Source organism: Antechinus flavipes, chromosome 1, assembly GCF_016432865.1.
Source record: "Antechinus flavipes isolate AdamAnt ecotype Samford, QLD, Australia chromosome 1, AdamAnt_v2, whole genome shotgun sequence".
NCBI classification, from domain to species: Eukaryota; Metazoa; Chordata; class Mammalia; order Dasyuromorphia; family Dasyuridae; genus Antechinus; species Antechinus flavipes.
Genome location: NC_067398.1, coordinates 6,030,904 through 6,045,062, shown reverse-complemented (window position 1 = coordinate 6,045,062; position 14,159 = coordinate 6,030,904). Strand labels below are relative to the sequence as shown.

The following is a 14,159-nucleotide window of genomic DNA, read 5'->3' as shown; positions in this document are numbered from 1 at the left end:
TTATTTTTCTTATGATGAGGCTAAAATGTCCTTTTGCCATCTTCATCCATTATTCCTAGATATTTAGCCAAACATAACAAATCCAATTTAGTGATGATAGCCTTTCAAATATTCAAGCACAATTACGGTTCCTCTCTCCCTCTCTCATCCTAATAAATAGCACATAAATTGTCTTCTGTCCAGACTACTTTCCTAGTTTAGTTCCTTCAAATGATTCCATTCTATCATGAATTCCACATCTTTCATTATTCCTGGAAGCACTGGACATGTAAAACTTCTAGAGAGGTCAGGGGTTATAAAGAAGAAAAGAAAAAAGGAAGAAAGGATCATTTATTAAGTGCCCACTATATTCCAGGAATTTCACTAAGCATTTCACAAATATTTCATTTAGTTCTCCCAACCACCCTGGGAAGCAAAAGCTTTTCTTCTCATTTTACAACTGAGACAGAGGTCAAATGCCTTGCCCAGAATCACCCCAGAGCTAGTAAGTCTGAGGTCACATTTGAACTCATTTTTTTTCTGACTGCATTCTGAGAGCGCTGTCCTCTCACCACCTAGTTGTCTCCAATAAAGAATGTGCTATGCTGCCTATACTTCAGAAGCTCAAGATTTAGTGGAGGAGAGAAGAAAGGAAACAAGAACAGATCTGAGTGCTAAAATATGAGCAATGGAGCACCAGCAGTTCAGTGGGCTGGCACTTCTCCCATCTCTACCCCCTTCTCTACACTCCTGTAGCATCACTCTCCCTTAGACCTTTATCAACTCTTCCCTTGACCATTGCAATAATCTCATGCCTAATCTTCCTGCCTCAAGTTTCTTCCCAATAACATGAAGGCAAGAGTCATGTAAGGGATAGCTTCAATGATAGACAGAATGGACAACCTGTGACTTGAATTGTAATCTTAACCTCAACATGTATATGGTTACATCATCATGGATAAGTTAAGTAAACTTTCTGAGCTTTATAATTATTATTGAAGTGGTAGTGAAAATAGACTTCATTGATGGATATTGATGATTGAGATATGATTCTCTAAAACACTAGGTAATCCATTTTTTATGGTTATGTATATGCTAGTGTTTCATATTTCTAATACAATTTCTTGAAAGGGTGGTTCTTATAGTGCCTTTCCCAAGAAACCTGCTTGCCTCTCTTTTGTGTCTATCTATTATATGTGTGTGCGTGTGTGTATGTATACAGAGTCTCCCACTGAACGTATGTAAGCTCCCTGAAGACAGGAATTGTTTCACTTTTGTATCTTATTCCCGAAGCCTATTGTCTGTCTATAGAAGGCATTTATTAAATAATTACAGACTGATCTGAAAAATCCTTTCCTTTATTTCTTTCTTACTTAGCCTCAATCATTGAATGGGTATTGCCTCAGCCAAACTGAGACCTGCTAAAGAACTTACCTTAAATAGGTCGAGGTCTCCCACTGCATCCAGAACCATCTCCAATCATCCTGGATTATATCTGGCCACTGGACCCAAAAGACTCCGGAGAGAAAAGTAAAGCTGGTTACATTGCATGGCACTGTCTTACTTAAATCCAAATCACTTTTATGTCATGGTGTCACCTCCCTGATGTCATGGTCCTCTTCAAGAACAAATAATACCAATAACAACAACAGCCAGAGACCTCAATTCCAGCTTTGCTATTACATAGTTGTGTAACTTTGAAAAGACACATTTTTTCAGCCTCAATTACCTTCTTCTGCAAAAATTATGAGCTTCTGTAAAATGATCTCTGAGCTTTCCCAGTTACAAACTCTGGCACATCAATATATTCAGAATTTATGACTGCCTTATTGTGGCCCTGTACCAAATTCAGTGCCAATTAGGGATTTTGACAAATCAAGGATATTGGGTTGTTACCTGTCGCTCAGAGATTTTAAGTGACTTAGCCATTAATATTCAACCAAGCAGTATTTGAACTCTGATCTTCTGGCTCTAAACTAGCTCTCTAACCATCAGGCAATTCTGTCTCCTTGAATTTAATTATAATAAAACCACTTTACATATCTATAGCAAAGCTGGTTAAACTGTGGTTCATAATCCTACATGGGGTCATGTAACTGAATGTGGGGTTTGTGAAACTGTGATTTATATCAGTAAATATTTGATCTGTATATGTGTATCATATAGCTATATAACAGAGTTCACATACAAATTTCTCAGGTGAAAAGGGATAGCAAGTGAAAAAAAGTAAGAATCCCCACTCTGTAGTACTCTAGAGTTTCAAATTTTCTTCACCATTATTAACATTGATTAGAGTAATACTAATAGTTCAATTAACTTGATCCTCAGTTCTACTCCCCGCACAATATCTTCATATTTCTGGTGACTGGCACATTAATAAATGCTTGTTAAATGCTTGATTAACTAACTGATCCTCATAGTCAGAAAGTTAAGGAGTGAAAAAGAAAGGTTTGAGTTTAGAATAGTAAGGGGAAAGAATAGCAGGGGAGAGTTTTGTGGAATCAAAAATCCAGTTCCCCTTCCTGGTGAAGTTGAAGAGAAAGGGGGTTTAGTTATTTGACTCTTCTTTTCTGCCACAATCAACAATGTTTAAGATTCTCTTAGTAAACTACAAAGTGCAATTGGGGGAGGGGGGCAGAGCTAGATTGAGAAAACATAGGGTTATCCCTGGGGGAGATGATTTTTTTAAAGTCTCCAAAAAAATGAGAACATAAAGTGGAGAGAAATTGCCTTACAGACCAAAATGTAAAGAGGAACAGTTATTTTAAAGAAGAAAGGATAAATCTGATGTACTGTTTTGGGGGAGGTATTTGGCTTTTTACTATTTATTTAGGGAATGATAATGAGTTCCTTAAAACATCATTAGTTAGGGAATCCATAGAATCCTTAATTCATCTCTGAATTTAAAAGCCATCAGTTATTAGTTACCTCTTGGGAAAATGTTCACATAATGAACCCAAAGATGACCTCTCTCTGTCCCAATGAGCAGCTCCAGTGTTCCCAGCTCTGAGCTCAATGGCAGGGGAAATGAGAGAGAGAGAGAGAGAGAGAGAGAGAGAGAGAGAGAGAGAGAGAGAGAGAGAGAGAGAGAGAAATGAATTAAACACTGGTCAGAAACCAGTCCCTTACTATTACCTATCGAGTCACATCTCTGTGACTTGAGTCACATCTCCTGTCTAGCCCAGTTTCATTTTTCAGTCTTTCACTAGAAAGGATCTTCAAGACCCTCTTTTTAGCTCTAGGTGCCATAAAATTATATTTTTATCACTAAAAATTTTCTGATCTCTCTTTTCTTTGGAGGCTCAGCTAACTTTTTGACTCTTCTAGGCAGCGTTGATCCCCAATTCCTCAAGAGATCCACCTTAAAATATCTTGTATTTCATAGCAACACAGTTCTATGACTGAAGGGACTCCAGAGACCATCTTTTTTGAGCTCTTCCTTTTACTGTTGAGAAAACTTAGACCCAAGAAGGATAAGTTACTTCCTTAAAGTCATGCAATTAGTGACAAATTGGGGAATTGAACCCAAAGCCTCTGACTTAAGGGCCAGTGTTCCTTGTACTATACCAGGCTGTCTCTTAGAATATCAGCTCCTTTTGGACAGGTAGAATTTATTTACTTTTCTTTTTTCCTTTATACTGCCAAAGCCGATCACTGCCTCTTGAACATAGATAGCAGAGGTCTAATAAATGTTTGTGGAAATTGAATATTGGCTGAAATTCTTCTGGGAATATTATATTAAAAAGAACTGGGAAGTGGATCTGCATTACATGCAATCCTTGGACTCAAATTTACTAACATAATAACAACAAGAACCAGAGAGTTTAAGTACAAAGGGCTTTTTATTGACATTGTAAGAAACATTGTTTTTCTTTGTTATGAAAGAACTAAGTGGTTCTGAAAGCAAAACTCCAGGGGTTCTGTCCATGGTACTATAAACCCTTCAGTTTGATGCAAGGCATTAAAGCATCCCATCACAACTGCAGGTTTATCCAAAGGAGGACCTAAGGCCCTGTTTCACCCCAACACTAGTCCTACTGATACATAAATGTATTTACATTTTTTGTAAAGAAAGGATTACACATTTTATTTAAAAAAACAGCTAAAAAGACTGGGCTGGGGAAGGAAATAGTAGGTTTATCTTACACACATCTGCAGGATGCACAAAAGGAAACTTCCAGGGAACATTCAGACAAGGGAACAATGAGCATCAGAAGTTGACATGATGGTTCAGATTATGGAAAATGGCACATGCTCTTGGCTGACCAACGAGAGCACCCTCCATGCGCTCGTTGGGCAAAATGTCTTGGTCCCTCTTGTTGACAAGATTAACGTAAAATAAGGCACATACATTGTAAGAATGGAAACACTGTTGGTTGTCCAAGTCTGAAAATGTGGGTTGGCCTAAATCATTTATTTTTCTTTCTTCAAAGAGACAGGGATAACTTGCAGAAGTACCATTTGCAGACCCTCCTCGAAGTCAGTGTTATGTGGAGCCTCATATCTCCCTTAAACATGGAGTATGAAAGGCAGAAAGGACACAGGATGCTGCAGCTAGGGGAAGGGATGGGAAAGGTTTAATATTTGCATTCACCAAGAAGTGAGCCGGGAAGGCTATGAAAGTAGGTATGCTCTGAGGTAACCTCAAAAGTACCTTCTTAATACTGAACTGTACCTTGTTACTGGAAATACCTTTCATGGATCATTCATATTGGAATGAGGTAAACTTTTATCCCAAACATTGATGCCATTGGCAAGATGGAGAGCAACTGCACATTGAACAAGAAGGATGGTAGATAAAAGACCTGTTCCAATAAATAAAATGAAGAAATGGCTCTCTGGACAACAGAGAAGAAACTTCAAGTTAAAAAAAAAAGAAAAAAGCAAGTGGGTCTTTAAGATTCTGTCAGTTCTTCTAGGGGTGTGTGCATGTGTGTGTTTATGATCATGGGCATTTGTAGGAAGCTTGATCATGCTGCTCAATTTCTAGAATGGATGCCTGGTCATGGGCTCTTTATTCTATGTTTACCAGGGCAACTATATACATAATAAGTGGGTTCAAGAGCTAAAAAACAAAACTCTGGTCAAGTGTCACTGATTCTAGCTGCCCCATTCTGAAACCTGCTAATTGGTACCTTTTCTTCATATACAGTGAACCCTGCACCCTATCAAGGTTCAGTTCTGTCACTCCTCACAAGAATTGGGACTCACAAGGCTCTTATGTGCTCCTAGGAGAAACCTAAAATCTGGAGACAATGAGATCTGGTAAATAAGAGAAAGAATCCTCTATAGGACAGGATGCACTGACTAGTTTTAGGGATGAGTCATGTGCCATGGGGCCCCTTCCTCTTCACATATTTCCTAATATTTTCTTGTATTCTAAGACAAATAGGGTCATTTTCTTGATTTCAAACAAAGCAGTTTCTACAGAAATGTTAATAAGGGGATGAAGAGGGAGGGAGGAAGCAGGAAATAGCAGGAGAGAACCAGTTAGTCACCTGTAGGTGTCATGAGCAATGAGATTCTGTCTCATCTCTATTTTGCAAATGCTTGGCCTTAGGGAGCTAGATGGTACACTACATACAACACCAAATCTGGAGTCAGGAAAGCCTGAGTTCAAATCCTATCTCCCTAGTTATGTGATCATGGACAAGTCACTTAACACCAATTGCCTCCCCTTCAAAAAAAAAAAAAATGCTTGACCTCGAAGTGTAACATAAGTGTATGATCTTAGGCATTTGCTTTTTTGACTCCTGGTTCTTCATCTGTAAAATGAGGACATTGCACTTAATTATTTCAAAGGTCCCTTTCAGATCTTTATGATCCTATCACCTAAAATAATAAAATAGTGATGGTTTGAATGTTTGGATTATTTAACAGGGGAATACATAGGGGAAAGGATAGTGATTCTAATCTTTTTTTTTCTTCCTTTTAAATTCCCCCCACCTTTTTTAACACAAATTTAAATGCAGAAAAAGGTAGAAGAGGTACAAAATTGATTTATGACCCTTTGAGATACAGAATCTTGATAGATGGAAGGAAATTCAGAAGCCAATTAGTCCAACATGTACCTGATTCAAACACAACAAAACCAAAATCCCTCTCCAGCATCCCAGATTGGGATGGCATGGAGAGAGAAGCAATGTAGCCCTCACTTTCACTTCTAGTGAGTCAAAATGGGACAGGGCTTGGCAAGTTTTTTAAGGTGTTTCTACCTCTTATTCCTATAATCTACATATAAAAAACAGTAACCTGAACAACCCATGGAGTATTTGTTGCATGGGGGAAAGAGTTCTGTCAAATACTAAACAATTTCACTCCAAAATAAAAAAAAAGAGCTCCTATTTTACATTATGGACAAAAAGAATTGTAAAATTCAGTTTTTCAAAACTGATGCGGTATTTAATAGATACTGGTGGAAAAAAGACAATGATTGTATAGAGCTTCTTATACTTCCAAGAAAATTCAGAAAATAAGTCGGCCAATTTATAACTAAGTGCAATACCAAAAACAAAGTAATTTTTTTCCTCGCTGACTCTTTTATAAGTTTCTTAAAATCAGGTTTTATGTAGAAATACTCCTTCATGATTGTTGCAGTTGACAGATGCTAAATACACAGCCAGCAGTGGGCTTATGTGCGTAACATGATTAAAATGCTACAAACAATTAATGGTCCATACTCTCTGGGGGATAGAGAAGATGACTCATGGATCCGCCCTACATATTATTTTACCCAATAGTTTTAGTCTCAGCATTCACCAAACATTTTTCCCAATTATCTAACCAGACTATCACTTCTTTCCCTTTCTCTCTCTCTGGCTGAAGTGCTACTAAAGCAGAGGAATGTCTAAAAGTCAGAAAGAAAGAGAGAGTAAAAAAGAAGAAAGGAAAAAAAAAGATACCTGAGAAGTGACCATTAACACAGACTCATTCATACACATTTCAATTCACAGACTATCTCGGGAGAAGTGCGGGGTGGGAAGAGCAAAAACATGGAGAATGTCATAGTTTATCTGTAACAGTTCCCTTATTTCCCTGGACCCACGGCAATAACAAGTTTGCTATGGATTCAACTAAGCTGGGAGGCAGGACAGTGGGCATGAGAGGGGATGATGTTGTAAGTCTGTTGGACATAGCATACAATACATTTGGTATTATACATTGGTATGGGGATCACATTTTATTCTCTGCTTATTGTGCCCAGTGTAATCAATATCAAAATGGAAATAAAAAACAAAACAAAAAAATAGAAACATCATCCTTGGGAAGTCAGTCGCAACAACCGTGTATCTTTTGCGTAATAAAAACTATCACATCCTTTCCCTGGACTTCTCTTTTTTAAAAAAATGGAAAACATGCACATGACACATTTACACTGGTTTACAATTCAAAAACAGGTTACAGAGCTTTAAAAATGAAAAGGGACAAGGACAAGGAGGAGGAGGAGGAGGGGGAAGAGGAATGGGGCTAACAATACTGATTCAAAATTGAAATGGAAGACAGTTTCTCCCTACAACACTTTAGGGTTTCTCAGAGTCCCTTTTCCATAAAAGGAATATACTTGAAACACATCCCATTCAGGTGAGATGAGATTACAAAAATACATACACAACTAAAAAGAATCCATTTCACCTTTAAAATTCCTAAAGTTGTTTCTGGTTTTTTTTTTTTTCTTTTATCTTAATTTTCCCAACTTCTATTGCATCACTGCTAGAAACTTGCTTTCTTCTGCAAGGGAGGTCAGCAAAGAGTTCATGTCCCCAATTGCCATGTTGGTGGTATTAACAGGCAGGGCGGGGAATGTCAGAGATGCTCGTGGAGTGGTGAGGCGAGAGGAATTGTGGGAAAGATTCTGAATGATGCTCGGACTCAGGGCTCCTGAAATTAAGCTAGCGTGGTCCCCATCATCTATGATTGCATCAAAATCAATCTGCACCCCTTCTAGGCTGTTGCTATCAATGTTATCGACTGTGCTGGTCACCTGATTAGCACCTGGGGAGAGCAGCTCAGAGTTTTCAGTGCCAGTTCCCTGAAGCAAGCAGTTAGCTTCTGAAATGGAGAAAGAACCTGTTTTCATGTCTTGCTGACTAAAGCCCAGGGTTTGGTCATACAACTGACCAGAGTAATGGGGCACGTTAGAGCAGAGCTGCTGTGACTGACCCTGGGTCTCCATCTTAATACCATTGACCCTGCAGGTCGGATTGGCGTCACTGACGTGTCCTTGCTGTTGGGCCAGGCTGTTCCTCAGCATTATTTGCCGCCTACCGCCCCCGTAGTTGGCATATGGCTGGTAAGTCTTGGCCACGGCCAAACTCGATTGCTGATTCCCAATGCCGTGGGAGGCCGGCAGACAGCTCTCTGACCCCTGATAGACGTTGCTTTGTGAGGTAGGACTGAGCTGCCCTAACATCATCTGCCCGGTACGACTGACGGCCGGGAAGTGAGGGCCTTCGCCCAGTGCCTGACCCTGGAGCCCCGCCTGGCTCTGCGTTCCGTTGGCCACGCTGCTGGGAAGCTCGCTGGCGGCTCCTGCCATGCCGTAGTTTGGCTGGCTTCCATTCAGGGCCATGCTGCTGCTTCTCAGCTTCTGTCCCGAAATCAAGGAGCCACAGGGACCGTCTAGAGTTCCCCCAACGGCCGCCTGCCTGTTGAGGCCGTCCGCATACTGCTGAGCCTTGCCGGGCTGCAGATGGAAAGAAGCTCCGTTGGTACCGTTACCGCCCCCGCTGCTATTAGGGAGCAAGTTCTCCTGAAGGCCGCAGGAACTATTTTCCACCAGCTGCTGGTACCCATTGGCTTGGGAAACCCCGTTCCGCAAAAGGTTCTGCTGCTGCACGACCATGTTGTTGTATAAACCGAAGGCGCGGGCCTGCAGGGCCGACGGGCGCTGGCCACACTTGAGCTTGGACGGGGACAGGTCGGCGCTCCCGGAGCTGACTTCGTTCCACTGGATGGGGAGGTCGCTCTTGCTGGCTTCCGAGCTGGGCGGCTCCGGGGCGTGATACTGAGAGACGCCGTGGCCGTTGGGCAGGTGGGGCTGGTCGAGCCCGTGATGGCCGTTGACCATCCCGTGGGACACTTTGCCGTTCTCGGAAACGCCGCCCGAGAAGTGCTGCTCGTAGCCGCCCTGGCCCTGGGAGTTCAGGTACTGCACCACGTCATCGGGCAGGAAGTCCTCGTCGTTCAGGTTGGCATCGGGCTCCATGGTCAAAGACTCCAAGGTCACGTTCTCACTGATGCTCGGAGGACAAGGAGAAGAGTAGAAATTACGGAAGAGGCCGCCCTCGGGGCGAGTGTAATTCTGGAGCGCAAAATTATGTTTTTCCACGGCTGGAGGCATCACGGGAGGGTTAAAGCTATTAAGACTGTTGACACGCTGAACTCGAGGCAAAGAAAGGTTCTCTGAGACCATCCGGACGGGGTCGCTGGCTCTTCGCATCCCGTTCCCCAGCATGTCGTGAGGCAAAAGGGTCCTCCGCCCGTAACTGTTGCTTCCCCCGTCGCTGCATCTTCGGGGAGGGTTGACCGGGGGGAATGGGGAGAGACCGGACTCCCTGCAGTCCCCCATCAGGGCCATCCTCGTCTTCAGGCTCATCCTCTCCATGTTGGGTAAGGGGGTGGGAGGGGGCCCCCCGGTCGCTGCCGCGTACTTGGCCTTCAGCCGGTACTGCTGCGCAGGGGTGAGGCTGAGGAGGCTGGGCAGCCCATCGGCCTGACTCGCCTCGCTGGAGCGGCGGGAGGCGTCCGTGGAGATGGGGTCGTAGGAGTCGGCCACGCTCACGTTCTGGGGCCGGCCTTCAGCTTGGGAAGCCTCGCTGGACCTGCGGCTGGAGAAGCAGGGGGAGATGCCCGAGGACCTGCGGCTGCTCAGGTAGGCCGAGCTGATGGTGCTCGTGTTGCTGTCCCGTCGGTTCAGCACGTTCAGCATGGTGACGTCGACGCTGGACAGGTCGTTCCTGTTGGGAAGGATAGTCATGGGCCCATTCATGCTGCAGCTGGGGTTGGACTGTATTCCTGTAAAAAGAGCAGAGACAGAAAGAGAAGATGAAGGAGGGCTGCAGCCAGAGAGCGCGGCTCCGAGAAAACGTTGGCTCCCCTGCACGCCAGGCTTTGACAGACCCTCTATGGGAAGAATGAAAAAGAGTCATAAAATCCCTAGTCTTGGGGTAAGGCAATGAAAGCCAAATCACAGAGTTAGATAGGACCTCGATTCAACTTCTCACTGAACAGCAATCCTCCCTACAAAATTCCCATAAATGTGGCTCTCTTCAACAATGAGATGATTCAGGCCAGTTCCAGCGGTCTTGTGATGAAGAGACCCATCTGCACCCAGAGAGGACTGTGGGAACTGAGGTTGGACCACAACATAGCATTCTCACTCTTTTTGTTGTTTGCTTGAATTTTATTTTCTTTCTCATTTGTTTTTACTTTTGATCTGACTTTTCTTGTGCAGCAGGATAACTGCATAAATATGAATGCCTATATTGGACTTAATATATATATTTTACCATGTTTAACCTATATGGGATTACATGCCTTCTAGGGGAGGGGGGAGGGGAAAGGGGGAAACTGGAACACAAGGTTTTACAAGAGTCAATGGTGAAAAATTATCTTTGCAGATGTTTTGAAAATAAAAAGCTTTAATTAAAAAAAAACTCAAAATACCCATAAGAAAGTGGTCATCAAAACCCTTTCTTGAATCTCTACATTGACAGGGAGCCTACTACCTCCCAATGCAGCCCACTCCATCTTGAGAGGGCTTGGATTGTCCAATTTGACTTTGGACAGCTCCTACTGAGAGCTTGTGGGTTCTGCTTTGTGGGTCCAAATCAAGTCCTCTTCTACAGAGAATCTTCAAATATGTGAAGGCAGCTATTCTCAGTGAACAATCCCCAAACATACACATGCTAGATATGATGGTAAAAACACAATCCAAAACCAGTCCTGTCCTCCAGGATCTTGAAATGGGTTGGAGGAGAGATGTGCATATTTAGCTACACCAAAAATAAATGCAAAGTCATACAAAGTAATTTGGAGAAAAGGGAAAGGCATGAGAAGGTAGAATGATGAAGAAAGAGCTCATGCAGAAGGAAGTACTTGAACTGAGGCTAGAATCCCATGGAGGGATATTACAAGCAGAAGGGAAGACTATATTTATGACAAAAAGTCAGTGTGAAGGCCGTAGACAAGGGGGAGTGGATCATATAAAAAGAACCTTAAGAAGGGAAGTTTGGCTAGATTGGAGAACATGAAGAAAAGTAATATGTAATAAAGCTGGAAATGCAAGCGGGGGACAAGGTGGAGCATCTTCTGAATGTCTGGGAAATTTCTATTGATTCTTAATAGAGAGCCACTGGAATTCATTGAGTGAGGGAATTGAGTGGTCAGATTTGAGAGTTGACTGGAGAGTAAATAGGAAGAGGCAAGTTTAGAGACAGGAAGGAAACTACTGCAACAGTCCAGGTGAGAAGGGAGGACGACCTGAACTGGGGTGGTGGTCATGTGAATGAAAACAAGGGGATACACATGAGATGTTATGGAAATAAAAATGGTAAAAAATTATTGGTGACTGATTTGATATGTTGTAGGTAAGAATGAGGAGACAAGGATGTTGGGAATTGAGATTCTTATGAGATATCCAGTTTGAAATATCCAATTGGAAGGTAGTAATAAGGGAATACATCTCAGCAGAAGGCCTTGGGCAAGATACAGACATCTCTATGTGGTCAGTTTAGGGATACTTCAAAGATTGGGAAGTTTCTAAGAAAGAAAGAAAGAAGAAAAGCCAGGACAAAGTCAAAGGGAACACTTAAAGTGAGGAGGTGTGATAGGAAAGATGAACCACTGAGAAGGAACTGTCGGACAATAGAAATAGAACCAGGAGAGAATGGTGTCACAAAAGCTCAGAGAGGATGCAGACTCCAGGGGGAGAAGAAATTACCCTGGATTTACTCTTTGCAGGTGACTGTGTTTGCCTATCATCCCCACCATCCCCATAGTGTCACCTCCTTGGAGACAGGGCCTTCCTCATGTTTGTTTTGGAATACCCAGTGGTTTGTCGAGTACTGGCCCATAACAGAAGCTAAACAATGCTTGTTGGTTGACTGTTCTTTATAAGGAAACATGATGCCTTTGAGAAATCTGGGGGCTATTGAGTTTCCTTACCGTTTCCTATGATAGGAGCTAACACAGGGGCTTTTGGAGGTGGGATGGGGTTCAGTCGTGGAAGCATTCCATTCACTTGTTTAAATCTTTCTGCTTTTACTTGCTCCATCCATTTGGTCCCTGTCGTGTTCCTCCGAGCTTGCAAGGCAAGAGCGGTGGTTGCCGTGGAAATGGTAGAGTCCATGATGGGGGTTTCGTCAATGGCGCTGAGGTCTCCTATACTGCCTCCGTTGGTCAGATGGAGCTCGATCCCACTGTTGGAATAGGGGCTGCTGGGGGACTGTTGGCTGCTGCATGAAGACTGACCACCAGGGCTTGGCTGAGATGTCTGTTGAGGGAAGGGAGATTAGAGAGAAATTTGTCAAGCAGAAGAATGAGCCTTAGCTGGCTATTGAGCTAGTCTACCATGGAGGAGTGATGTGGGGATGAGTGGCCAGTGGCTCCTGCTGTTTTGTTGCGCCCCAGGCATTTTAGAAAGGAGCCACTAGACAACCAATGATCACAAATGCTCAGTGTCACTCTCTCACTGTATCAGTGTCATTGTCCCACCGTATTAGTGTCACTGTCTCACTGTATTAGTATCACTGTATCACTTTATCAATGTATCAGTGTCACTATCACTGTATTTGTATCACTGCATCACTATAATAGTGTCACTGTCTCACTGTATCAGTATCACTGCATCACTGTATCAGTGTCACTGTCTCACTGTATCAGTATCACTGCATCACTGTATCAGTGTCATTGTCTCACTGTATCAGTATCACTGCATCACTGTATCAGTGTCACTGTCTCACTGTATCAGTATCACTGCATCATTGCATCACTGCATCAGTGTCACTGCATCACTGCATCATTGTATCAGTGTCACTGTATCACTATATCACTGTATCACTTTATCAATGTCAATGTATCAGTATCACTGTATCAGTGTCACTGTATCACCATATCACTATATCATTGTATCACTATATCAATGCCACTGTATTAGTATCACTGTATCAGTATCACATCAGTATTACTGAATTTGTCACTGCATCACTGTATCTGTGTCACTGTATCAGTATCACTGCATCATTGTATCAGTGTCACTGTATCACTGTATCATATCACTGTATCACTATATCAATGTCACTGTATTAGTATCACTGTATTAGTATCACATCAGTATTACTGAATTTGTCACTGCATCACTGTATCTGTGTCACTGTATCAGTATCACTGCATCATTGTATCACTGTATTAGTGTCACTGTATCACTATATCACTGTATCACTGTATCACTATATCAGTGTCACTGTAGCAGTATCACTGTATCAGTATCACATCAGTATTACTGAATTTGTCACTGCATCACTGTATCTGTGTCACTGTATCAGTATCACTGTATCACTGTATTAGTGTCACTGTATCACTATATCACTGTATCACTGTATCACTATATCAGTGTCACTGTAGCAGTATCACATCAGTATTACTGAATTTGTCACTGCATCACTGTATCTGTGTCACTGTATCAGTATCACTGCATCATTGTATCACTGTATTAGTGTCACTGTATCACTATATCACTGTATCACTATATCAATGTCATTGTAGCAGTATCACTGCATCACTATAATTGTGTCACTATATCAGTATCATTGAATTACTATCACTGTACCTATATCACTGTATCAGTATCACTTTATTACTATATCTGTGTCACTGTCTCCCTGTATCAGTATCACTATGTCATATCACTGTATCAGTATCACTATATCAGTGTCACTTATCACTGAATCACTATGTCACTGTCAATATTACTATATCATTGTATCAGTATCACAACATCACTGAATCTGTATCACTGTATCAGTGTCACTGTCTCACTGTATCTGTATCACTATTTCAGTAAAACTATATCACTGTATCTATGTCATTGTATCAGTATCAGGGTATCAATATCACTGCATCAGTATCACTGTATCATTGTCAGTGTCACCAGCATCACTGGTGGAACCCTGTGTCTATCT

At 42.2% G+C, this 14,159-nt stretch overlaps 1 protein-coding gene across 1 annotated transcript in view; it reads right to left on the bottom strand.

The window, feature by feature from the left end:
- Positions 1–3,802: 3,802 nt before the first annotated feature.
- Positions 3,803–14,159, bottom strand: part of GLI3 (GLI family zinc finger 3) — a 252,438-nt gene continuing 242,081 nt past the window's right edge. Inside the window, exons 14-15 of the mRNA XM_051978548.1 lie at positions 12,145–12,472; positions 3,803–9,993 (exon numbers count right to left, since the gene is read on the bottom strand). Coding sequence (XP_051834508.1) covers positions 7,676–9,993; positions 12,145–12,472 — 2,646 coding nt within the window. The 3' untranslated portion in view covers positions 3,803–7,675. The remainder of the gene's footprint in view (positions 9,994–12,144; positions 12,473–14,159) is intronic.